Source organism: Zootoca vivipara, chromosome 5 (genome assembly GCF_963506605.1).
Source record: "Zootoca vivipara chromosome 5, rZooViv1.1, whole genome shotgun sequence".
NCBI lineage: Eukaryota > Metazoa > Chordata > Lepidosauria > Squamata > Lacertidae > Zootoca > Zootoca vivipara.
This window is the reverse complement of record NC_083280.1, coordinates 61,971,553-61,997,915: the sequence shown is the minus strand read 5'-3', so window position 1 is coordinate 61,997,915 and position 26,363 is coordinate 61,971,553. Positions and strand designations below refer to the sequence as shown.

The following is a 26,363-nucleotide window of genomic DNA, read 5'->3' as shown; positions in this document are numbered from 1 at the left end:
ATGTGTAAATAATCTGAAGTATAGCTTGGTCCACAGGATTTCAAAAAGCCATTGACTTCAGTGGACTTACATGCACCTAACTCTGGTTAATACATTTGCAAATGTAGAAGAAAACTGCAGGTTCTGCTTCCATGTTTTATTTTGAGTGTGTTCAATTATAAAACTACAGTGGTGCCTCAACTTACGAATTTAATCCATTCCGAAGGCGCCTTCGTAGGTTGAAAAATTCGCAAGTCGAAAAGCACCATTGGAAACGCGATTTCCCATAGGAATGCATTGGAAACGGAAAAATTCATAAGTCGAAGCAGTCCTATCTAAAAATTCATAAGTCGAAAAATCCCTATCTAAAACCGCCGCGGTTTCCTTTCGGTAAGCGCGCGGCCATTTGCCCCATTCGTAAGTCGAAAAATTTGGTTGTTGAGTTGTTCGTAAGTCGAGGTACCACTGTACTGTGTTTCTTTGCAGATTTTATCAGAGTAGGCAAGACAACTGGACAGGCTGTTCGTTTTCTTCAAAGGAGTAAGAGTGCTGTGGATGAACCTCCTAAAAGTAAGATTTAAACATTTTTAAAATAAAAGTACACAGATTGAAGTGTGAACAGATCAAAATCTTATACCATTTTCTTCTCACCATTTTCTTAGTTGGTTAAAATGCCATTATATTGTATATTACAAGCACCAAAACTGCTGAGCTTGCTAGTAGAAATGGTATCACTCTCATCTAAGCAATTTGCTAACCCCATATTGAAGACACCAAGGTAAAGGTAAAGATACCCCTGACCGTTAGGTCCAGTCGCGGACAACTCTGGGGTTGCGGCGCTCATCTCGCTCTATAGGCCGAGGGAGCCGGCGTTTGTCTGCAGACAGCTTCCAGGTCATGTGGCCAGCATGACTAAGCCGCTTCTGGCGAACCATAGCAGCACACGGAAACGCCGTGTACCTTTCCACCGGAGCGGTACCTATTTATCTACTTGCACTTTGACGTGCTTTTGAACTGCTAGGTGGGCAGGAGCAGGGACCGAACAACGGGAGCTCACCCCGTCACAGGGATTCAAACCGCCGACCTTCTGATTGGCAAGCCCTAGGCTCTGTGGTTTAGACCACAGTGCCACCTGCATCCCTTGAAGACACCAAGCAGGGTTTAAAAAAACACATACTGAAAGATGCATATATTTAAAAGTGTGTGTGTGTGTGTGTGTGTGTGTGAAAAAGAGAGAGTGAAATGTCTCCCATAAGGAAGGTATTGTTTTTCCCCAAAGGAGCATATCTGTACATAGCTCCAGTGCTAAGAAAAGTTGCTCCTCTGAATACTGGGTTTGTGCTGAGCCATCAAAATAACCAAATTATATTTCTATACGCAGCTGTAATGCCAACATTTTTCTGATTTACTTACTACAAAAAAGGACTCAAAGGTCCAAGCTAAATGTGATACAGGAGATCCAGAATTAGATTCTGTCACAGTTGAAAAGAAATTAATAACAGACATAGGGATCCCAAATCAGTCCTTGGGCACCAGGGAAGGGGGATTAACGCCATCTCTGCTCTCTGTTTTCCTAATTAAAATTTGCTGCCCAAACCTTTATTTGCTGCCCTGGGGGAAATGACTAGATATTTGTAACAGAAATTTTTACTTGTCACCGGCAACCAGAGGTTTCTGTAAGTTCAAGACGGGGAAGCCTTTTGCTGTCAAAGGTTGTTGGAAGCACATTTCCTCCCCCCCCCCCCTCCCAAAGAATTCTGAGTACTGTAGTTTGTTAAGAGTTGCTGGTAACAGTTTCTCTGTAAGGGGTAAACTACAGTGCCTTTAAAGTTATAGTATGTATGTAGCCAATAATATTTTCCTCTGTCAGGTAGAAGAGATGGTTTCCCAACAGTTAACATTAGGATTAGCTACCCTTTGATAGTATCTAGCTTTGTGGCATTTAATTCAGACAGTTCTTTAATTTTTAGCAAAGTTTCTGGTCACTGGGTTATTTTATGGGCTAATTTTAGATCCGATTACATTCTTGGGGATTTCAGGGATTTCTGAACACTGTTATATGAAAAATGAATATATGGATAGGCAAGTGTATATCCATATATGGTAATGTATATATAGTCCAGGACTAAAACTATGTTAAGAGTTCTCCTTCTCCACTATATGTAGCACCTGAACAGGCCTAAAGAGACAGGTATTTAAGCAAGTAGACCTTAAAACTCTGGGCACCATTCAGCCAATGTTAAGCCCCTTTAAATCCATTTGATGTCAATAGGAAAGTTGGGTGCATGTTTAAAACTCTTCCATTAAAAGCATTTGCTTAAAACTGCTTAACTTGAACAGGATCGTGCTCTGTTTCTTTAAAATATCTCTATAGCTAAAAGAAAATTTTAATTATTTGTTCTGAACTGTGTTTCTAGCGGAGTTGGATGCCGCTGGGGACAAGAAAGAAGACCAGAGAGAAAGTCCCGGTGGGCTAGTGCATCCTGCCCCACAGCCATCAGCTTGTAATACCGTTCTGTATGGGTTGCCCAACATGATGTTTGTGTGATTCACAACCAATTTCTTTATGGAATATGGAAAGTATGGAAATATGGGGATCTATATATGGATAGATTGTGAAGTAAAACTATTTTTACTGTAGTTTGATAAAAAAAGAGTTTATAAAAGTTTGAGCTGTGCTTAGTGGCTCTTTTCAATTTAAATATGTATCAAATGTTTTTTTGCTATTGAACGTTTCCAATTGCTCAGGACTTTTCACTGCAGATTTTTGAGGCCTGTTTTCCCCTTTATGTGTACTCACAAGCTAAATTGTGTGTGTGACACTACTACATGCCGCCATAGTACTATTAGCTGTACAAATAGCACTATACTGACACCTAGCGGTCGCAACACTATATTTCAAAACAAGTTTAGTATGCTAACCTAGGAGGGAAAGCACCCGTTTGTTCCAGTTTTGTATGCTTCTATAAAACAGAAGCATGCTGCTTCAGTAACCATTCGTACAACCATCTATATCAACAGTAGCAGACCAACTGTGTAAATATCATGTATGTGAGGTTACAAATAAAGTGTGCTTGTTGGGTTTAGACATATGTGTGGTGGGTCATTTATCTGAGTAATCACTGCATTCAAGTTTAAGGCTTTGTTTCTCAACCAAAATAATACAAGGCCAGTTCTGGGGGAAATGTCAGTCATTGTACTTTCAAAGACATGTCGCTGTTGGAAGCATTGCTTTGCATAGATGGATACATATACTTTTTCAAAAATGATGTATACTTTGTAACTTACAAATACAGTGGTACCCCGAGTTAAAAACTTAATTTGTTCTGGAGCTCCGTTCTTAACCTGAAACTGTTCTTAACCTGAGGTACCACTTTAGCTAATGGAGCCAGTGTGGTATAGTGGTTAAGAGCGGTAGACTCATAATCTGGGGAACCGGGTTCGCGTCTCCGCTCCTCCACATGCAGCTGCTGGGTGACCTTGGGCTAGTCACACTTCTCTGAAGTCTCTCAGGCCCACCCACCTCACAGAGTGTTTGTTGTGGGGGAGGAGGGGAAAGGAGATTGTTAGCCACTTTGAGACTCCTTAGGGTAGTGATAAAGTGGGATATCAAATCCAAACTCTTCTCTTCTTCTTCTTCTCCCACCGCCGCCACGCCACTGCCGCCGCATGATTTCTGTTCTCATCCTGAAGCAAAGTTCTTAACCCGAGGTACTATTTCTGGGTTAGCGGAGTCTGTAACCTGAAGTGTCTGTAACCCAAGGTACCACTGTAACATACAGTCGATAAGCCATAGCATTGCTCTGCTGTATTACTTGGGTGCTTCTGCAGTTCAGTGGAAGAATGCGTGTTTGGATGTACAAATAGCCTCGGATTTGAAGCTGAGCATCTGCTGTTAAAGGATCTCGGGTTGCAGGACTGGGAAAGACCTGCCTCAGAATCTAAAGTGTTTGGTCCAAGTTCTGCTGCCACTTGAAATGTGAACTAATCAATGGCGTTTCCATCGCAGTCAGGGTCTTAAAGATATTTGTGAGATCTAGAAAGCCACTTGTATAAGTGCAAGTCACTTTTGCTGACACAAGAAGGGGGTGCTGAATTTCCATTGATTCTCCCCTGAAACTGCAGCACTCTCGCAATGCATCAAGCACCATTCTGAAGGGTCCCTGACTGCCAGGTAAGGATAGATGAATCTGCCAGTTTCACTTTCTCATTATTCCAGTCTTAAGTTTTGTTCTCTACATTCCCCCATCACTCTGAAATTTTTGTTAATGTTTGTATGGAATATTACCTCTTTTTTGCACAGCAATTCCCCCTAATATAATGCATTTCAAATGTTATTTTCATGAACATATGCATTTTAATTCACATTTTACCCTAGTGTGTGCATTTTTGTACACATTGCCTGGCCAGATGCACATTACCTGGCCAAATGCATTACAAAATGTGGAGAAGTGTGGGTTTTAATTGAGTAGGTTCTCCTTTAAATTTGAACTGCATCTAATTTCTCCCCCATCTCTCCTGTCAGGAATAGCTGCAGCAAAAAGGTAGACAAACCCTGTTGTATGACTGGAACTCCTATTGGTCTTCTCTGGATCCAAGCCAATGTGCTGTTTTACTGGCAATCTTGTTCATTATTTTTCTTGTAATGCTTTAAAGAATATAAAACCACACGTTGTGAACTGCAGTGATATCAGCCAAAGTTTTGAAATTAACTTTAAATCAACATATATCTTAGAGACAGTCTCCTATGGAAATTCTGCATTTTCTTTACTGTTCTGTTTCCTGGGGTTTAATAGGAAAAACATAACATCAAGAGAAATTGCAAAAATCCATTTACCACTTAATCTCCCAAAAGTTCTGAATATTTCTTTCTTAGCAATCCAGGCATGCCTGTTCCCCACGATAAATTATTTGTGTTCATTTTAAAGGCATTAACATGTCACCGAAAAATAGTATTCTTGGCTCTCCTGCTATGCTAAAGTTAATTAGAAACTGATAAGGATTTGTGGCGTAGTATTAAGAAATCATGACATCTGTAGCATTCCTTTTTGAAAGTTCATCCATGGATATAAATAAGTGCACTTTCACTTTTCCACAGGACCCCCCCCCCCCACAAGCCAGCTTATCAGAAGAGGGAAGTCCAATGAACTTCCACTATAAAATAATGTATCTTGGAAGCATGCATGCTTTTGCTCATCACTATGTTATCATTTCATTTTGATATTTTCCCTTGTTTCTGTTTTCAAGTTAATTGAATTATTTTGCAATGTAATGTTTTTTGGAAATAGCTTCAATCATTTGTAAAGGAACATTGTGGCTATCATCTGAAAAGGAAGAAACAACGTTTCCTGGCAATGTTTCCTGTTCAAATGTTTCTGCCCCCAAAATAAAAACCTGGAAAGGACCATAATTTAGAGGTACAGCTTATGGTTTGCATGCAGAAGGTCCCATAGTGAGTCCCCAGCATCTCCAGGAATGCCTGGAAAATACCACTAAAACCCTGGAGAGTTGGTGCCACTCAGTGTAGACAATACTAACCTAGAGGGACCAATAGTTTGACTATAGCAGCTCCTTGTGTTCCTAATGAAGGCAGATGTTACTTCTTCATGCACAGAGAGACAATAGCAACTTCCAGAACTATGAACAATAAGCTTCCTTGAAAATGTAGGTGAGCCCAATAAAAATGCCCATGCTGCCAAGCAACATCACAGAATGAGAAGGTGGAAAAGAATATAGGTTTTCAGCAACAGGTTACAGACAGTACTCATCATCTGAGAGGTTTGTGTCTTGGCTGCTTATAGTGGTTTTTGTATTTTTTTAAAAGGAAAAAATAAACGCTACAGTGATGAAGAAAACAGGCATCAGGCAAGCAAAGATTAAGGGTGATTGTCCGTCGGCCTAACATCAAGGTATAATGAGCTAATTTGAAAGGTTGCAAATGTTCGTTTTCTTTATGCAGCTGGTGCAAAATATTTAATCTTCCAAAGTGTTTTCCCCCAAAATGTTCCCATGTATAATAGATGCTTTGGCCTTGGCAACTACGTCAGCATCCTCTGTCAAAAAGATGGATGAGTAAGTCCAAAAATTTCTTCATGGCCTGACAGCCCTACTTTATCATAAAGCACTGATAAAGAGTAATGTCCAGATCCAGGAAACTACAGACTGAGAATCTTGACTTCTTGAGCACAAGATACTGGAAATGTTTGTCAGTAATACAATAGGGGAACACGCAGAAATGCCTGGAATTTATATTTCGTGAAGGTAGTGTAGAAAGCACACATAGTATCACACAATCTAGAAAATCTTGAATAGATAAAAAGGCCAGCTAAAAGGTACCCCACTACTGCAACATCTAAGACCCAGATTTGTAATGTCTAGAAATGCACATTGAGAATTTAAAAGAAAGAAAGAATATGAATAATACTTCGCTATGCGTCCTGTTGTGATATAATTTTTTATGTAGTTACCAAATCCATAGAAAGCACATGCCCTCCTTTGCCTTGTCTCTGTCATAAGGTAAAGGTAAAGGGACCCCTGACCATTAGGTTCAGTCGTGACTGACTCTGGGGTTGCGGTGCTCATCTCGCGTTATTGGCCGAGGGAGCCGGCGTACAGCTTCCAGGTCATGTGGCCAGCATGACAAAGCCGCTTCTGGCAAACCAGAGCAGCGCACAGAAACACCGTTTACCTTCCTGCTGTGGTGGTACCTATTTATCTACTTGCACTTTGACGTGCTTTCGAACTGCTAGGTTGGCAGGAGCTGGGACCGAGCAACGAGAACACACCCAGTCGCGGGGATTCGAACCGCCGATCTTCTGATCGGCAAGCCCTAGGCTCTGTGGTTTAACCCACAGTGCCACCCGCGTCCCGTCTCTGTCATAGATGGGGCCAAAAGATCAGTTTTGGGATCCCATCCTAGAAGGACTAGCACATCCATAATTGAGAAAGTTGCAGATAGTAATGCCCAGTATTGAATGGGGCCAAGAAGTACTGCCACCACCATTGCAAAAAAAAAAACCATTGTATAACACTGACTTACACATTTTTAGCTCTCTATGTTATTTATTATTTGATTTAAGTTCATTAGACTACCCAGGGATGAGCAAATGGAGAAATGCTGCTTGTCGGTGATATATCTACTAGCCTTTTTATGGCTTCTCAGTAAACACCCTACCCTACACAGATTGATTGTGTCTTAGCCCAAAATGACATAGAATTGTAGAGTTAAGTGAGACCCCAAGGGTTATCTAGTCCAGTGTTTCCCAACCTTGTGCCTCCAGATGTTTTGGGACTACAACTCCCATCATCAAGACCAGTGGTCAGGAACAATGGGAATTGTAGTCTGAAAACAGCTGGAGGCACAAGGTTGGGAAACACTGATCTAGTCCAACCTCCTGCAATTCAGGAATCTCCCCTAAAGCATCCTAAAAACATAAGAATCGTGCTGGATCAGGACAAAGGTTCACCTGTTCCAGCATCCTGTTCTCATGATGGTCCACCATATGCCTATGGGAAGCCTGCAGGCTGGACCTGTGTGCAATAGCAGTCTTTCCACTTCTGATACCCAGCAACTGGAATTCAAAGGCATACTGCCTCTGGCAGTGGAGGTAGGAGATTGTCACCATAGCTAGTAGCCTTGGTCTCATCTTCCATGAATCTCTTAAAGCCATCCAAACTGGTGGCCATCACTATGGAACCTGCTGTGCTGAAGTTCAAGTCTTCAGTGAAGTCTCTGTAAAAGGAGCACCCAAGTGGTGCTCCACTAGGACTGGGCAATGTTGGGTTTTCAACATTGCTGTGTATTGCCAGCCAAAAATTGTCGTTTGGCAATAAACTGCAGTGTTGAAAAAAGCTGCATTGGCCCCAGCTGGCAAGGTGCCGGGGAAAACTGCTGCAACTCTCATCATGGGAGCTGAGGTGCTTTCACCCCAGCGCCTCGCAGGCTGAAGCCAATACAGCTTACCCCAGCCAGCTGCTCACCTGGCGGGTGGAAAGGCTCCTGCCCCCAGCTGAGGGAGCCCCGAGTCCCCTGCCACTTGTGCACGACCAGCAGGGGACTTGGGGCTCCTTGGTCAGGCTCCACTGGGGACGGGAGAGCAATGAGAGAGAGTGTGGTGGCAGTTTCACCAGCGGTATTATTGCTGCTGAAACCACCACCACTTGAGTTCCTCTGCCTCCAGCTCCCAGTTAGTTTGTGCCCTCAGCGCTCTGGGCGATGAAGGCAGAGGGACTCAAGAGTGGTGATGGTTTCACCAGCGATATACCGTTGAGTGAAGCTGTCATCACGGTCCTTTCCCCCCAATACCGGACCTGGGCGATATATTAATATATCGCCCAGGCCTATGCTCAACATAGGAATGCTCAACATTCCTTTTGATTAGTCCACTAACATAAATAGACCTGACACTATGTCTATTGACTTGCAGTAAATGCACATGAAATCACTCGAATCATAACTGTGTAAAGATGCAGTTCTATAACTACTTATCTGGGAGGAAGTAAGCCCAATTGAATTATGTCTAGACTTACTTCTGAACAGACAAGTAAGAGATTGAGCTGTAAATGTTTTCAAAATCATAGCCACTACATAAGGCTTTCAGAAATAACTTCTCAAACAATGCTTCTACTTAAGAGTCCCATGAATATTGTAAACCTACAAAAAATGAAATATTTTGCTAAGGTGCTCCAAATAATAGATACAACTATTGTTAACACTTATTCTGAAAAATACCCTGAACGTAAATTTAAAGCCAACCATTTTGCAGGGTCATACGCATAGCTGCCAAGTTTTCCCTTTTCTCGTGAGGAAGCCTATTCAGCATAAGGGAATTTCCCTTAAAAAAAGGGAGAACTTGGCAGCTATGGTCATACGGTGCAGAAGTCAGAAATATGTACCACAAGTAAGTATATTGCTCATAAAATTTAGCTTTATTTTAAAGAAATGAAGCTCTTTAAAATGTGCTACTATATTTTAATTACCTATTAAACCTTTATTTATTCCTTTCTGTTAACACATCTACACACACACACAAATCCACTAAGACTGATGGATACATTCTAACAGAAACAGTTTAAAAAATACGAGCTTTCCACTAGAAAGCCATTGGCAAAAACCCAAACAACAAGAATAAAAGCTTCCAGAAATATTTCATTCACACAGCAACACATTTTTTCAAACCTGATGCATTGTGTCTATTCACACAAGAAATATTAAACAGTTAGTGCTGTTCATGTATCAAAGCCTTTAAAATAACTTTCTGAATTATGTCTCAGCAACATAACAAATCACATTATCAATTAGGTTTTACAACAGTAATGGCATTTCATAATATATTTCGGCAGGAGAAAAAATTGCACTGCTTAAACCTATCTAACCTTTCAAAAAAGTGAATGAAGGGGGCCCGTGATTGAATTTTATTAATAATATTAAAGGACAAGAGCCTAATTTTGTGTGATGGGTAGTTTTCCGAGAAGATATTACAAAATTGCAGTGTTGTAAATGTGCCATACTGGAGTAACTTGCTGGGTGAAAATAAGAGAACTTTGCAAATTAGTCTTTGTATCCTAACCTGATTGGTAAGAGCTTCCTTATTATGATAAGATAGAAGTTTTTCAGGGCCATTTTGGACAAGGTGATAATTCAGTGGTGAAGTACAGGGACCGCCTTCCGCCGTGGGGAGGAAGTGACATCCAACGCAGGACATGGAGTGTCTTCTATCAGCTTCAAGTGGCCCTGCTGTGACTTTGTCTGGAAGAGAGAAGGATTGCTTCTTGTCTGTGCTCTGAGAGCCTACAGGCTGGATTACTGCAATATGTTGTACATGGGGCTGCATTTGAAGACAGTTCAGAAACTTCAGCTAGAACCAAATGCAGCAGCCGCCAAACTAGGAAGGTGTGAACATATTACTCTGGTTCTAGCCTGACTGTGATGGCTGCCAATTTGTTTCCGGGCTCAATTCAAAGTGCTGGTTTTGACCTTCAAAGCGCTATATGACTCAGAAACCTAAGGGAGCACATCTTACCATATGAACGAGCCTAGACTACATTCATCATCTGGGCCCTTCTTTGGATACCATCACCAAAACAAGTGCCAAGCATAGTGAGCAGACAAGAGTGACAGCCCTTTGTGTTTGGAACGCTCTCCCTGGGGAAGCCCACCTGGCACCAACTGCACTATGATTTCAGCACCAGGTCAGAATGTTTAAAAAATTTTCAGACATACAGACATCTTAAATGACTGTGTTGCTAATCTGATTTTTAGTGTGTGCTTTTAATTGCAATTGTACTGGTATTGTGCATTGTTTTAATATGTTCTCATGAAGTTTTTAGTTCATTTTTAAAAAATATATTGCAAATAACGTTGAGACTTCGTTTCATATAAAGCAATATATAGACCTAATAAATCAGAGCAAGGGATTACCCCGCTTCTCTAGCAAAGGACATCATCACTCCTGCTCTGGAAAAAAAGTCACGTAGCTGCACTCCCTTGAGTTTACCCCTCCACTTAAATGTTTATATTTTCTTTCAACAGAATAATTTGCCCCATGTGTATTTAGCTTGCATGTTACTCTGCTTTATTAACATCAAAGGATGTCCTTTCTTACATGGGTTCAGTAAAGGTAAAGGGACCCCTGACCATTAGGTCCAGCTGTGTAATTGGCTTTCCGCCCCCACCCCCCTTCTTTTTTATATACCAGTATTACTGGCAGTGAGAATGTAAAATGGCCTCACCCACTGAAATAAATTCACAGTGGAGTTCTCCAGGCCTTTCCGATTCTTCATCAGTATGATTCAAGGGACGTGGCCTGCAGCTCTACTCAATCAAATACGGCTGTGATGGCATATATAATCTAACTGTTTGACATTTTTATTGCAATTCATTGAGACTAAAGAGAGATGACTACATTAATATCTTGATGCAGTTTAGTAATAGCTGGTATGAAACTGATGTGCCAAATTACCAAAGAGCCCTTAAATTCTCCTGCAGGCTTTAACTCTTTGTGACTATCACAAAGTGAGGTTTCAGTGTGAATACCATAAAAAAAACCCAGCAAAACCCTCTTACTGAGAACTAAAATAAGCAGTAGTAGAGTTTTGTTTTTTTTTGAAGGGGCATTATTTTCTGACTACTTAGAAATGTTGGTTTTTAAACATCCGGGGTTATAATTGCAGCAAGGATTCCCTAGAGAATTTATATTTTTAGCTTCTACATCCCCAAAGGATTTAGGAACAGGAGCATTGATCCTTATATTAATTAAGTTTTTTATAATAAAAAAATCAGCATAATTACACTCAAATTATAAACATTACTGTCCCCCTCTGTGCCAAAGTCCCCAAAAGGCAGTTCCGAAAAATGGTTAGGCTCAATTTTTTTGTGGGTCTCCAGAGTTGCAAGACAAGCACTGAGAGTGCCTCTCTGTATTCCCCTGATATTTAAAATTGGCATATGAACCATGGTATTATTAAATGTTGGTGCGGCATCCATTATTTTTCCATTTCTGCAACAAATGTGAAAAAGTGTCCATAACATGCAATGGGGGAAAAGTTGATCAGCACTAAGCTTATGTATTTAAGCCATAAAACCCAAAGTGCCTGTTTTCTAGGCAAAAATCTAATGCCTTCACTCTCCAGGAAGTTTTTGTGGGCACAACCATAGGCTCTCTGTGCCCGGACTTTGGGAAGGGCCATAGCTCAGTAGTAAAGCATCTACTTTGCACGCCAAGAGTCCTATGTTCAATCCCTCTCATTTCCAGGTAGAGCTGGAAATGTTCCCTGTCTGAAATTCTGGAGTGTCACTGCTTGTCAATGTAGACAATACAGAGTTGCAATGGTCTGACTCATAAAAAAGCAGCTTCCTATGTCCCAGTGTTAAAAAGTTAATAAATGATTAGGGGTATCTCACCCATTGCTTTCACCTCTGCTTCTCAAGCTTTCTGCAGCTTTATTGAATGAAGGTTGTGTCAATGTGTTACTCTCATATTGCCAAAGAATATCTACCTCAGCAAAGGTCATTGCTAAATGGTCTTGGTCCATTTCTAAATGGCCTTTGTCCATGTCATTGCGGTAGGAGAGACTGATCTCGGGGACAAAAAATAGCATTTTGTCATTTTGGAGACTGTTCAGATGGAACCCGGCTGCCTGGGAGAAAGGAAGCAGCCAAAATCTTTAAAGCAGAGTATTGGATAGAAAAGCTCAGTGCAAACTTCTAAGTGCAGAGTACTGCTAATAGCAATTACGTATGGTTCCTACAAAATGAGAGCACGATTTCCCTTGTAAACAAGCCGTGTGATGGATTACCATTGACATGTTCTTTAAAGACAAACACAAAGTAATTATCCTCTAATGTCATGGTAGATTTATAAGGAGGTCAGTTGGTTTGTCTAGGCTGCATCATTAAAATGAAATAACCGACTTGAGAAACAGAAAGAGGTTGTAGCTGCAGGATGCTAATTTAGCAAATTGTGCATAATGCCACGAAATGTTCCTTGGTAAATCAGTGCAATTTCTGATCACCATCTTCGTCATGTGGCAGAACTCTATATCAAATACTCCATTACTGACTATAGCTTTGTCACATGACTGAGGTGGTAATCAGAAATATTAAAAAAAAATAGTAAGCTAATATCACTTGTGACTATTAGCACTACCATGCATGTATGGGGTGGTATCCCTGTATGAGCTCTTTTCCCACTCCACTGCACAACTTTTTAGCATGCTAAAGTCATAATATTAGGTCATCATCCAATTTTTGAAAAAGAATAAGGCACCTTGCTGCTATAAATCTTATACTATTTTTTGTTTGCTTAGTATTAAAATACCATACTGAGGGAATATCTGTCATACACAGAGTTTATTCCCTACATTAAGAAATATAAATACCATCAGTTCTGCAGATCTGTTTTCAACCTTAAGTGAAACACACAAGCTAGTGGTTAAGTAGAAGGCATAAGTGAAGAGAATCATAGCAGTGTTTTACATTCACAAAGCTGGAGACTAATTTTAGGCTGTGTACTATACTGGGTTAAAAAAGTTAATAGAAACCAAATTATGTAGCATTACATATCAGTTTCTTTGTTTCCAAGTTTGGTGATAGGCAATTCCCTTATATGAGTCAGTCCTACTATGTGTTTGTATGAGCATCCAGTTGCTACAGCTACTGAGGAATGATTGAATTGATTGCAAAGACTTGTGTGAATAGCATACCCTCAAACATTTCTCTGATGAAAATAGGGACGTCCCATTCCATAATGATAATTTTACTGTTTATACCCCCCACATCTTATACACGTTGGAAGCTACCCACTTCCAACATATATAAAAACATAATAAAACATTAAACTTAAAAAAAACACCTTTCCTATACAGGATTGCCTTCAGATGGCTCAGGGCTCCAACATTTCTCCAATTAAAATAGGGACATCTTAAGGAAAAGTGGGACATTCCAGGATCAAATCAGAAACCGGGACGGCTTCTCTAAATCTGGGACGCCTCTAGAAAATAGGGACACTTGGAGGGTCTGGTGAATAGGTTGTTTCACTGATCATGATCTAATTTATCTCAAGCTCATCAAAACAAGTGGATGTATATCAGAAACATCTTCACAGATATTTTGTTTTTAAAAATTACTACATGCTGTCTTTCATTTTACAAATGCTCTGGGGAACTAGCAATGTTTTTAAAAATGCATTACAATAACACTCAGAAACAGGGCATAACAGAATGATAAAATCCATAGCTGGATTTTAGCTGCATAGCTGGATACAATAAAATCAGCTTCATACTTCATGCTGAAAAGCTTCACCAAATAAATTGTTTTCATCAGAAGGAAATCTGGTGCAGGGCAGAGATCTCCCTCCACATTGCCCAGTATCTGCTGGAAAATATTGCAGAAGGAATAAGCAATTTTGTTGTTATGCTCACATGTACGAAGGATACATGAGCATCTCTTTCACACAAGTCCCATAATTCCCTGTGAGAAAACCGCCTGCACACAACACTCACAACATTGTATTTCCCCTGATGCTGCTGGGACTTCAGCCAGGGACTGAAGAAGCCTTTCTGAGAAGCCTTGTGGGAGACTGCAGCAGCAAGGGCTTTCTGAATGAGGGTGAGCAGAAACCCCGCTCACATCAGACTGTGAACAGGAGACATTTTCAACAGGCCTGAATGAAAATGACCGCCCAGGTTTTTCCATACCCTTTGTGAAATTGGAGGTGGAGGAAGTTAGCAAGATGCCTTGTGCCAAGTCGGACCATTGTTCCCTCTAGCTCAATATTGTCTGCACTGACTGGCAGTAGTTCTCCAGGACTTCAGGCATGTCTCTCTCATAATCCTACCTGGAGATGCTGGGGATGGAAGCAGAGATTTTCTGCTTGCAAGCCAGATGTTGTGTCACGGAGCTATGGCTTGGAGTGGGGCCTGAAATTCTCTTCCAGGAGGGGGTGTGGGACTAAGTAACATTCACATGGCAGTTTATTCCTTTTTCCTGTCATTTCCTTAAGCATTAATTTCCACACAATGTAAAATCCACTTCTGGAAATAAAGAGAAATATAGCGCAAGTTTAGTGCTCATTTCCAGTAAGAGTGCTAAACTTGCGTGATATTCTGCTTATGTCTACAGAAGTGGCTTTTACATCATGAGAAGCTCAACTATAATGTGGAAATAGCAGTTAGGGAAACATCAAGTAAATGGAATAAACTGTTGTGCGGATGCAGCCATAACCTCCAAAGATAACCATTTACTCCAAACTAAACACACACACATAGGCCTTTCATTAAGTTTCAATAATTTTTAGTAGTTCAGTTAGTTTTACTGGTAACAGTTTTAGGGTTAACATCTTTTTCTTAGCTTTATGTGTAAGTTATATAACAGAGAAGGTTGTTTGTTCATGTCGTCTGTGAAATGCAATTATGCATTTTAAATATTGCGTTTGTGATTTTGTAAGTTCCGTGAGCCACCTGGAGGCTTTGGTGTAGGCGATGCACGAATCAAATTGTTCTCATAATTCATAACAATTAATGATGATGTTCATCCATCAAGTGAAACAGCGGAGGTACAATGTCTGCTTTGTTTCTATGCGAACACTGTACTTAAGTGGACTTTTGTTCTCCAGTCTGTAATATCCACAAGCCCTCTGAGCACTCATGTTTCGGCTTTCACCCCATGCAAGCCCTTGCTATTGTAATTCTAATAAGCGTCACAAGCAATTAATCTAATCACTCTACATATTCTCTAGAGGTAAAAGATAATTAAATATTAATCCTTGCTACAGCATCTTATGATTTCTTTTAGTTAATCACTCTTGCGACTGGCTGACCCGAGGGAGTATATCTGTAGAAGAAAATTATTCTTAACACAAGGGAAAATGTGTGTGTGAGCGCATGTGTGAGCTAGAGACAGACAGATGTATTCCCCCACTCAAATATTGAATTGGCCACAAGAGGGCTCCCTCGCCTTCTCCATTGAGCTTAGAGTTTTGTTATACTGGTACACAGGGAAACAAGAAAGTGCCTTACACTTTGTACACACCATACATTTAAAGCACATACCCCCCCCCAAAAAAAAGAATCCCAGGATTCTTTGCGGGAGGGGATTGTGCTTTAAATGTATGGTGTGTTGTGTGTACAGCCTTATACACAGGAGTCATTCCATGGGTCTGTAATGGCTAGAAGCAGCTCTCCAGGGTTTCAGGCAGGGGGTATTTCTGCACCCCACCTGGAGATGCTGGTGTTTGAATCTGAGACCTGCATGCAAAGCAGGTGCTCTACAACGGGGCTGCAGTCCTTCCGAATGTGCTCTTAAACAGTTAATTGGAAACGGGGGGGGGGGGACAATCTCAAAAGGTGTGGCAGGAAGATTCAAGGACAATCAAAGAAACATTTAAACATATCAGTGTAGTGTAGTGTAGTATAGTACAGTATGGAAATTTAAAAACCGGAAACAGTATCCACACCTTGCTATTCTTCTACAGCTCTGTTAACGTTGTGAATGGGGATTTTCAACTCTGACAAATATGAACAATCAGAAAAGGTAAAGGCTTCTTTGCATTGATGAGGAGGTGAGAGTTTGTCTCAAATTACACTACACACACACACTTCTATGATTCTTCGAATTTAAGGCAATTCGGGGTTCTTCAAAGTGAGTTTGGTTCTGCTATCCTGGAAAACGCCATTTATTAACAGGAAACAGTGAGCATCATCCGTGATATACCACTTAGCCCAATTATCCCTTGATGCAATTAACATTCTTGCCAGACTTTGTAAATTATGTGGCCTTCATGTCCTCTGCATGATCCATATATCCTGAACTAAAGAAAAAGAGCAAAGCAGGCACACCTTTCAATGGGGAGGAAATAACAGGACATAATTGAGTTGTTGTGTGTGACTCAAATCGCTGATGAAATTATTCCTAGTCAGCTTATGTTTGAGGGTGATCTTGAACACTGTTCGGTTTAAAGACTGGATTGTTTTGAAAAGAATTCCAGGCGTTCAAATGATTTCAAAATTACATATGGTCAAAGATTGGGAAATTGTTTATGGCATCGGGGAGAGGGTGTGTGTGTGTGTGTGTGTGTGTGTGTGTGTGTGTGTGTGTACATGTACACAAACACACACTGTAGACACAGCATGGATGACAGAATCATTTGTAACCAGTTGTCGTTTCTGGCTCAGCCATTCCTGGCAGAAACCTGCTGAGCGATGATGTAGCTTTCCGAGCTACCTAACTTGATGAAATCATGGACTTTGGGGGATGAAAGGTAGGGAGATGGAGAAAGATGGAAACCGGCTCCAAATAACTTTTCAAAAACAAAATTGCCCCTGTTTTGATTAAGTAAAAACATATAATTACTACACCATTTGACTTGCTCTAGGTCCATGTAATTGCAAGAAGGAAATCCCATTACTGTACAGTAGTTGTTTTCCTAAAGCAGACAGATTGGGAGACTGGGGGTGGCCTGGGGAAACAACTGAGTTAACGAAACTTAGTTCTCCCAATGCCTTCATCTCCTTCCTGAGTGCTGAATCACTTCACCAGTTTTTGAAGGCTTGGTGATGACTTTGTAAGTTGCACTACTGGGGACTCCCCCCCCCCCCCGCCCAAAGGCTCCTAGCGCTGGGGTGGTGGGTCAATCTCCATTCTGATATCAGTGGGGAAACAATGAACAGAGAGGAACAGGCTTTATGTTAGGGAGGCAGAACCTCAGTTAAGTGTTTTTATTGATTTACTTGATTTAGATCCTGACTCAGCCATGAAACTCACCTTGGGTCAGGTCACTTATCACTGAGCCTGCGTCACAGGGTTGTTGTGGGGATAAATTGGGAGCAGTCTGTTTCTCTGAGCTCCTTGGAAGATGTGCAGAATGACAAAACAGTATTTGCAAAAATAAATACGGCATGTTTATGTTACATACAGAATTTCTTAAACTGTTACACCTCAGACTCTCCTCTCCTCTGAAAATATCAATCCACCTCATTTGTAGATGAAGAAGGAAAGCAAAATGCCATTCCAACAATTTCAAACAATTTCAGTGAAACAAGAAATACAGAAAATATAAAGAGTGATGTTAAGACTCTGGAGTAGTAAACTCTCTCCATGAACAATTCTTTGTTATTTTCTTAAGGTCCATAACATAGATGGTATCTTCCAAATGTTACGTTGATGCTAAAGCATGTGCATTAGAATCGTTTGAGGGAAAAGCACTAACAGCACAGTCTTATGTTTACCTACTTACAAGTTATTCCCAGGTAAGTGTGCATATTATTGTAGCTTAAATGGATTCATAACGCTGCCAGCTAATAGAGCATGCTAAGCAATTGGCCTTGACATTCTTGTTGGCTGCCATTTTGTGAAAATGAATGCTAACAATGGAATGGTTTACAGTGGGGACAGGGAACCAGTGGCCCTCCAGATGTTGTCGGATTTCATCTCCCATCAGCCTCAGCCAGTGTGGCCAGCGGTCAAGGATTGGGGAGGGGGAATCATAATCGAACATTATCTACAGAGCCACAAGTTCCCCATCCCCAGTTAATAGCCCTGGCTCATCATCTTGAAGAGTTGCATTCACATTGGACAAAGTTGATTTTCTGCAATGGTCAGCTGGGCAAAAGAATGGCAGCTGCTTTGCTCATCTTCGCTTCTCCGGCTGAAGACAGTAAGAGGTGGTGCCGCTGTGGACATCTCTCCGCCATTTTTGCTGTGTGAGACAACTGCCCTTTCTGAAATCGGGTTCACGTTGGAGTCGGCAATATCTTGGCCTCTGCATCGAAACAGTTGGACGAGACACTTCCGGAACTAGGAATGAAATCACAAATAATTATTGTTGTGCTGAAATTATGTGAGGTGCCCTGGGAAAGCATTGCAGGGAGTTGGGGTAGATTAACCTTTGGGTCCCTTCCAATTCTACAGTTCTTTGTTTCTATGCTGCATGTTCAAAGAGGAAGGTACGCATGCCTAAAATGAACCACTAAAACAACATAACGGGCCAAGCCTAATCATCTCCTAAATCGGAGGATTCTCCCAGAAAGGGGAATGGTGGCCAATATCCATGGACAGTCCTCATCCCACATTTTCTAAAACCCTGCAACTGATTTTAATAGAGTTACTCTGAAGTAAATATATTCTGGAATGCAAGCCAGAATCGATAGCGCATATAACAAGCTGAATAAAAGATGTTATAAATCATGGGAGTGAAGCAATAATTTAACACGTAAGTGGACAGAAACAATTTGTTAAAACAGGAATGGAAAAAAACAAACCAGAAATGTTCCCCATGGACTAGGAAACAATTTGGTTTAAATACCCAAAGAGGAGGTGTGCAGTACCTGACTGTTCATAAAGGCATAGATAACTGGATTATACACCGTGGCCGTTTTTGAAAAGAAAGCTGGAATGGCAGCGAGGCGAGGGTCCAGTTCGACGGAAGGACAGGTGGTGACCAAGATTGAAAAGGCTGCGTAAGGAGACCAGCAAATTAAAAACGCAAGGATCATAATGACAACCATTCTGGTCACCTGTCTTTCAGGCTTCCTTGTAGAGCCCAGTCTGCCTTGAGTATCTGAAACCTTGAAAAGAGAGAGCGGGGGGAGATCTCGTCAAAAGCATGAGCAAAGTAAGGGCTTTCTACCTAGATGACATCTGCAAGCAGGGATACCAGTAGGATTTTTTTAGACCCAGTTTATTTGTTTTCAGGGAGGACATATCTAAGCAAACTCCAAGTTTAGAGCACATGTTTGAAGCCCAAGAGTATTTTGCCTGTGCTCTCCTTGCTGCTGGAGAGTGCTGTAAGCTCTGTGTTTTGAACCTAGGCAGGCACCCAGCCAATTCTTGCAACTGTATAGATGCTGTTGTTAAGATGAACCAAGCTGAAACAAATTGCACTGTTTGCAAAAGGGAGTGGCATGACATGAGATACTGCAGCACCACAACCCTCGGCATGATGGAAATGCCATCACCAGATCTGCAGTACTCATAAACATCCCCCTGAATAGCCCCCTGAATCAGCTGCACAGGTGACGTTGTTCAGATTTCTGCTGCTCAGCTGAGCATCTAGACATATTCAACACGCTGCTGGCCTAGGAATCTGCACTAATCAAATCGCAGCCTAAGATGTGCACAATATGCATGACTAATTAAGATCCCAAAGTTTGAAAACTTGATCCATACAAAATCTAACCCTTTGACACAAAAGCCCACCAGCGCCAAAGCACTCCTTCAGAGGGATTCGTATCTCTTGCAAATGTTCTCACCTACCTTTCTAAGTTTCCGCATCAGTTTTCCATAGGATATCAAAATCACCAACAAGGGCAGGATAAAACAGGTGGTGAAGAATGTAATAATGAAAGTACGGTTGTTGTAGTCTCCAGAATACCTATAAAAACCACACGAGGTTTTTAGGTTCTGCCGGATTAGGGCTTATCAAACAAGTGCCACATCCCCGAGCTGCCTTACCAGTTGGGTTCACACGTAGTCCCGATCTTGCTGGTAGTGTAGCTGCTCCACCCCATTGTAGGAGGGATGGTCCAGATGAAGGAGAAAACCCACACAAAGGCTACTCCCAGAGCTGCATGCTTCCCCTTGAGGCGCATGTTTCCCAGGGGGCGGCAAATCACAACGTAGCGCTCAAACGCAAGCAGAGCAAGGGACCAGAGGGCAACTATTCCTGCAATGAGAATGAGCTAAATTAGGGGGAAGAAGAAGTTGGTGTAACATATTGCAAGGATGGGGAACCTGTGGCTGTCCAGATGATGATGCACTTCAAACACCAGCATCCTTGACCACTGGCCATGCTGATGAGAGTTGGGAGTCCAACATTTAGAAAGCTACAGATTTCCCACTGGATGGAGTGCTGGACTTTGACCAGGGAGATCTGAGTTCAAATCCCCAATCAAATGGACATTCCTGTACCAAGTCAGGCCAGGAAGCAGTTCTCTAGGGCTTAAAGCAGAAGGGTTTTCTCTCTCCTTTCTAGAGAGACAAGGGACCATCTGCAGGTTGGTCCCTTAGGACAAATGAGGCACTGCTCTCACCACCTCAGTCTGCCATCAGCTAGTCCACACCTGCCTGCTTTCTTCAGCCCAGGGGGTGGCCAAATACTGCTTGGAATGTCTTCTTCTGGGGCTATAAAAACTAAGGCAATGCATCTGATCTGAATTGGAGGCAGAGCGCCCAGAGAAATGGGATGCTTAGAATTCTGCATTCACAGAACTTTCCAGGATTGGAAGCCATTTGGCACAGTTCAGCCCATTTAAAATGCCATTAATTCTAAAGGGGAGAGTTGTCTGTGTTTTATGATGCTGCTGAAATAAAGGGGGCATGAAGGAACTTAAGTTCAGTTGCATGGTGATGACATATGCAAGGGGAGAGGTTGTTGGATGTTACAGGGAAAGCAGAAGTGTGAGTAACTTATCAGCTGGGCTGCTTGCACTGGTCTGTAACATCTAATGGGAAACCTACACTGGACACATGTACAAAAAGAGTCATTGCAGTGATGTGGTTAGAGTGTCGGGCTAGGACCTGGGAGACCAGGGTTCAGCTCCCCACTTGGCCACGAAGCTCACTGTGTGATCTCGGGCCAGTCCCTGCTTCTCAGATCAACCTACCTCACAGAGACGTTGTGGGGATTAAATGAGGAGGAGAGGAAATCCAAGTATGCCACCTCGAGCTCCTTGGGGGGGGGGGGGAGTGGGATATAAATGCAATCAGCCAATAACAGTTAGATACATAAACTCTGTGTGTTGTGCACTGATTAACCTTACGTTGCGAGAAGCACTGCCAACCACATGTCGCTCATGCACCCAGTTAGCAGAGCTTCCTTTCAGCATGTACAAGCTGCTCAGCCTTTACAAGGAATCATTTTAGGAATGGTAGGAGAGGGGGTAGGTTGTGGTTCGGGAGGTACAGTAATATGCCACTGAAATGCTCCAGTGACAGTAGAGGAAGGCAGATGTTCCTGCTGAGCAAAATAGAGAAGTGATTGAAGAATAACTTTACCCCAGTCCAGTATCTTCTCCCTATAAGTCACACATCCTGCAGGAGTTATAGCCTAGGGGCACTGGCTAGTCCAGCCTGTCACAAGCCACCTTCTCCTAACCCCTCCTACCTGTTCTTGAAATGTGCATTACAGAATATAGGTGCTATATTTACATTGGCTGTTTACCTCTTTGCTTTCTGTTAGGACCACTGCACTGTGGAAGAGTTCACTCTTTGCCAGCAGTCACAGTGTTATTATTGCTAGAAGATTCGGGGACAATGACCTCCCATTGCCATCCCCCTGAGGGTGCTTGAAAAAGGATGTGATGATTGTCCTAGGAAAGCATTATTGCTCTTGACCTGCAGATGGAAATAGCTTGTCAGAGGACCCTTTCCAAAGGCAATTTGAAGCACAGGTCCCTATGGAACAACCATCACCAAGACCCAGTGTGCTGTTGTAAAGTGGGTAGTATATTAGATTTGGGCAAAGGAATTCTGGGTTCAAGGCCCCCATACAACTCTGAAGTTCCCTTGGTGGCCTTAAGTTGCTAGTCCTCAACTTCATGGCATTACCATGAGAAGAAACTGGAAATACATATATCTATGTAAAATGGGACAGTCCCAAATTTAATCCCAATGGGAACATAAGCAGTACTGGACTAGTGGTCTGACTCACTTAACAGGCAGCTTCCTATGTTTGCAATCCAGCATACAGTAATTGCCCTGAAGTAGCCATGTGGACAGCACAAAGATAGAACCAATTAACTGCTAGATTTCACCTAGGAATCCTATTTGACAGGCTAGGTGCAAGTGTGTTCAGAGAATATGAAGATTGTGAGGATTCATTGGCTAGCAGAAGGAGCCCTCTTTGGGTGACCTGAGATGCAGAGTAATTGACCAATTAACCAGATGAAGCACCACACTTAATCAACGAAGAGCACTTTAATTGGTTAATAGCCCTGAGTTACAATACCGTTATTTTTCAGGGAGACACGCTTCAACATTATCTCTTGAAATTATAAAAGGTCCCCCAAGAAAACATGCCTCATACCTCCCCCTGACCCTGAAGTTTGGGTTCTGTAGCACACAGGATTTCTTCCAATATATGCAAAGAGATAAATCCCTATTAGCAATCACAAAGGCGCTTTTGCTAAATCTCATAAATGGATAGCTGCTAGCAAACCTTGCTGTGTTATCTTCAGAATGAAAAGCTCAGTAACAGCAAGCGCAAAAGAACTCGGCAATCGTCCCAAGGTACAACATGTCTGTGAGCAGGTCCCTTTTGCCTGCAGGCTCTAACAATGCAGTCTTATGAGGGAGTAAGACTCAATGGGATTGACTTCTGAATAAGCATGCATAGGATTGCACTGTTATTTAAACGCATCTGCAAGTGTAACATCGAGGGCTGGGAAGTTCAGAAACCTTTTCACTTACCAAAGAACGTGACTGCAAATCCTTCCAGCACACATGCCCAGTGGCCCATGAAAAAATAACCCTTCAGATTAGTCAAGAAGCTGATTGTGCCCCCAATCAAGGAGACCAGGAAATCGGCCACAGAGAGGTTCACGATGACATAGTTTAGAGGTTGCCTCAACTGTTTGAATTTCAGAGTCACCAAGATGACGGTAAAATTCTCGAAGAGGGACAAGGAAGTCACCAAGAACATCAGAGCAGAGAGAAGGTGGAAGTTCCAGGGTTCGATGAAGTCCAGGGGTTGCAAGAACGGATCAAAAGGTGAGGAACTTGCTGGGGGATCTATCAGAAAGGATCCATTTTCAGGTTCTCCCATCAGACCATCCATTTCTGTCTTTCAACACAGAAGAACACAAAGTGTGCCACAACACACCTAATCAACCACGGTCATCTTCTTAAAATGGAATTTCTTCTTTATAGTATGGTTTCTTTAAAAACAAATGAACAACACTCTTGCAGTCTTGCAAACTAAAGTTCTGAATGGAAAGGAGTTTGGTGCTTGTGGTGGGATCATGCCCAAGCAAGGGAGTCTCTGGCAAGCCATCTGGTCTCCTCCTTTTTCTCTCTTTGCAGCTGCCACCGTCTCCCTGCCAGCAAGATTAAAGGAGCAAAGGGCTTCCTCCTTGTGATTCTTCAGTGAGGCAGCCAACAGCAGTGCAGGGATGGCCCTGGCTGCAGCTGCTCTAGCAGGGGAGAGATGAGGAGGCTCGGGCAGACATGCCTTGCCTGCTCTCGAGAATTAGAGAGAAGGAACCTTCTCTTCATTAGCCCGGGGGGGGGGGGAGAAACGCCTTCCTCCTGTTCTCTCACAGCTGTAATTGGAACAGAGTGGAGGTTTCTTTCTGCCAGATCTGCTGGAAAGGAGGATGACCAGACACCATCACAAAGGCAATTGGATTGATACCTGGGCAGGTAGATAATGAGGCACAACAAACCTCTTTGGCACCATTAAGGCAGCGACACCGAATGCCTACAACTAAATTGTGGCAATTTCTGGGCAAAATTTGATTTTTAAAGTAAATCATTGCATAGAGGTGACACTGACATTACTTTTTGTAATGTCTGTTGCCTTTTCCTCCAGCAGTGCATTCAATCAATTTGTTTTAATAAAATGATTTCTGATTTCTAGAGGGAACAAATATGCTCCTCGGACCTTTTCGTGATCATAAAACCCCACCCCCCTTTTCAATAGACTCATAGCTTCATAGCATTGTAAGGTTGGAAGGGACCTGAGGTCGACCCCCTGCATTACTGGAATCTCATATCGTAGGGTGAATATCAATAGCCATACGATTGCTGCATTGTATGTACGTAGTGTCTGCAAGTTTCTCTGGTTAGCAAATGGGTTCCAAAAGGCTGGTGATCCCTTTAGTCACAACTGATGGGAACTGAAAGCTCAGAGCATTGTCCTACACAGAGGTGTAACCAGACTCCTTTTAGAGATGATACTGTAACTGCTCGGGACCCAGGTGGCGCTGTGGGTTAAACCACTGAGCCTAGGGCTTGCTGATCAGAAGGTCAGCGGTTCAAATCCCTGTGACGGGGTGAGCTCCCGTTGCTCGGTCCCAGCTCCTGCCAACCTAGCAGTTCGAAAGCACGTCAAAATGCAAGTAGATAAATAGGAACCACTACAGCGGGAAGGTAAATGGTGTTTCCGTGTACTGCTCTGGTTCGCCAGAAGTGGCTTTGTCATGCTGGCCACATGACCTGGAAGCTATACGCCGGCTCCCTCGGCCAATAATGCGAGAAGAGCGCGCAACCCCAGAGTCGGTCATGACTGGACCTAATGGTCAGGGGTCCCTTTACCTTTATCTTACTGTAAATGCTATGGGATGCGGGTGGCGCTCATAGCTGCCAAGTTATCCCTTTTTTTAAAGGGATTTTCCCTTATGGTTAATAGGCTTCCTCGCGAGAAAAGGGAAAACTTGGCAGCTATGATGGCGCTGCGGTCTAAACCACTGAGCCTAGGGCTTACCGATCAGAAGGTCGGTGGTTCGAATCCCCACAATGGGGTGAGCTCCTGTTGCTTGGTCCCTGCTCCTGCCAACCTAGCAGTTCGAAAGCACGTCAAAGTGCAAGTAAAAAAATTCCTTCAGTAGCACCTTAAAGACCAACTAAGTTTTTATTTTGGTATGAGCTTTCGTGTGCATGCACACTTCATCAGATAGATATCAAGTAGATAGATAGGTACCGCTCTGGCGGGAAGGTAAATGGTGTTTCCGTGCGCTGCTCTGGTTTGCCAGAAGTGGCTTCGTCATGCTGGCCGTATGACCCGGAAGCTATACGCTGGCTCCCTCAGCCAGTAAAGCGAGATGAGCGCCGCAACCCCAGAGTCGTCCGCGACTCGACCTAACAGTCAGGGGTCTCTTTACCTTTACTGTAACTGCTGCATTTGAAATGATTGAATTGCAAGCAATGTAGATGGTAAAGTTACCTGCTTGTAGTGGAGCTTGACTGGAAAGAGCACAGCCCAGAAGAGGCAGAGAGAGGCAGCACTGAGGACCACCCACCATCTAAATTTTGCACCAGAGGCCTTTTGTATCCCAATCCATCTTCAGCTGGGGCCTTCTCTGTCTAGACTTTAAACTAGCCTCCCTGCAGCCATATGCCAGGCCCCCTCTTGGCCACCTTTAATTGGTCAATGGATAGATCGATTTATTCAAGCACAGTTGTCCTAGCACTTTTAAACAACCTCACTGAACACAGTCTCTGAAAGCGAGGCACAGTATTGCTCTTTGGAAAGATAGCAGAAGAATCTGCCTCTGAAACAACATGCCTCTTTCCCCAGCCATTTCAAACAATTTGGTCACAATTTATAGATCCCAGCAAATTCCAGAATGGTTCAGAACCTGCATGTTCATTTTGGCCCAGTCTCTATCTTCTTGCCTGGTTGTGATCCTGGTTTAGTATTCATGCCATAAAGAGAACACTTTTCAGTGTTTGGCCTGCAGGTTCTTTGAAAGATTAACCTCTTCTGCAATCAACAGCATTACTTTGCAAATATTTTGTAAATTTAGAGCAGTTCCAACACACACATTTATAGCACATGGTTTCCCCTAAAGAACCCTGGGAACTGTAACATGTTAAGGTCTTAATCTCAGGGGCATGGGTCTGAGCCTCACATTGGGGAAAATATTCCTGCATTGCAGGGGGTTGGACTAGATGACCTTCAAGGTCCCTTCCAGTTCTACAGTTCAGAATTGGCTCTGTGAGGGGGAAATGACACTTCCGGGGTTCTGTTGGGAAAGTCATGTGCTTTATATGTGCATTAGATGTGCCTTTAAATTTATGGTGTGGGGATCTGTCTGTAGTCAACAAATCCATTGAGCCTGAGCTTATAGCTAAAGGGCAGCAGACTTGAGTGTGAATATCATCATTTTACCCAACACAGCTGCAGAACAAAATGCAACAGGAGAGAACTGTGCTAAATGATATCCAATGT

At 42.5% G+C, this 26,363-nt stretch overlaps 2 protein-coding genes across 7 annotated transcripts in view; one reads left to right on the top strand and one right to left on the bottom strand.

Moving 5' to 3' along the window:
* The window catches only part of CFAP46 (cilia and flagella associated protein 46), an 84,066-nt gene extending 80,912 nt beyond the window's left edge, over positions 1 to 3,154 (top strand). For all 6 annotated transcript variants that reach the window (XM_060274836.1, XM_060274838.1, XM_060274837.1 and 3 more), the window contains 2 exons: positions 466 to 549; positions 2,397 to 3,154. In XM_060274836.1, the coding sequence (XP_060130819.1) occupies positions 466 to 549; positions 2,397 to 2,527 (215 nt within the window). In that variant the 3' untranslated portion in view covers positions 2,528 to 3,154. The remainder of the gene's footprint in view (positions 1 to 465; positions 550 to 2,396) is intronic.
* Positions 3,155 to 17,097: 13,943 nt separating this feature from the next.
* Positions 17,098 to 23,409, bottom strand: LOC118096249 (vertebrate ancient opsin). The gene is made up of 5 exons (XM_035137803.2): positions 22,883 to 23,409; positions 19,928 to 20,138; positions 19,730 to 19,847; positions 18,802 to 19,041; positions 17,098 to 18,271 (listed from the first exon to the last, which is right to left on the bottom strand). Exons 1-5 carry the CDS (start codon positions 23,247 to 23,249, stop codon positions 18,041 to 18,043), a joined length of 1,167 nt encoding a protein of 388 aa, XP_034993694.1. The 5' UTR covers positions 23,250 to 23,409; the 3' UTR covers positions 17,098 to 18,040.
* Between the last annotated feature and the right edge of the window lie 2,954 nt (positions 23,410 to 26,363).

What these genes read in the sequence shown, in the direction of transcription:
- LOC118096249 (XM_035137803.2), bottom strand. Translation starts at nt 23,249, where the DNA reads ATGGATGGTCTGATGGGAGAACCTGAAAATGGATCCTTTCTGATAGAT. An exon ending in TGATGCGGAAACTTAGAAAG is followed by an intron (nt 19,042 to 19,729) that starts GTAGGTGAGAAC and finishes TCTCTTTTCAAG; the next exon opens with GTTTCAGATACTCAAGGCAG. An exon ending in ATGCCTTTATGAACAGTCAG is followed by an intron (nt 18,272 to 18,801) that starts GTACTGCACACC and finishes TTTCATTCCTAG; the next exon opens with TTCCGGAAGTGTCTCGTCCA.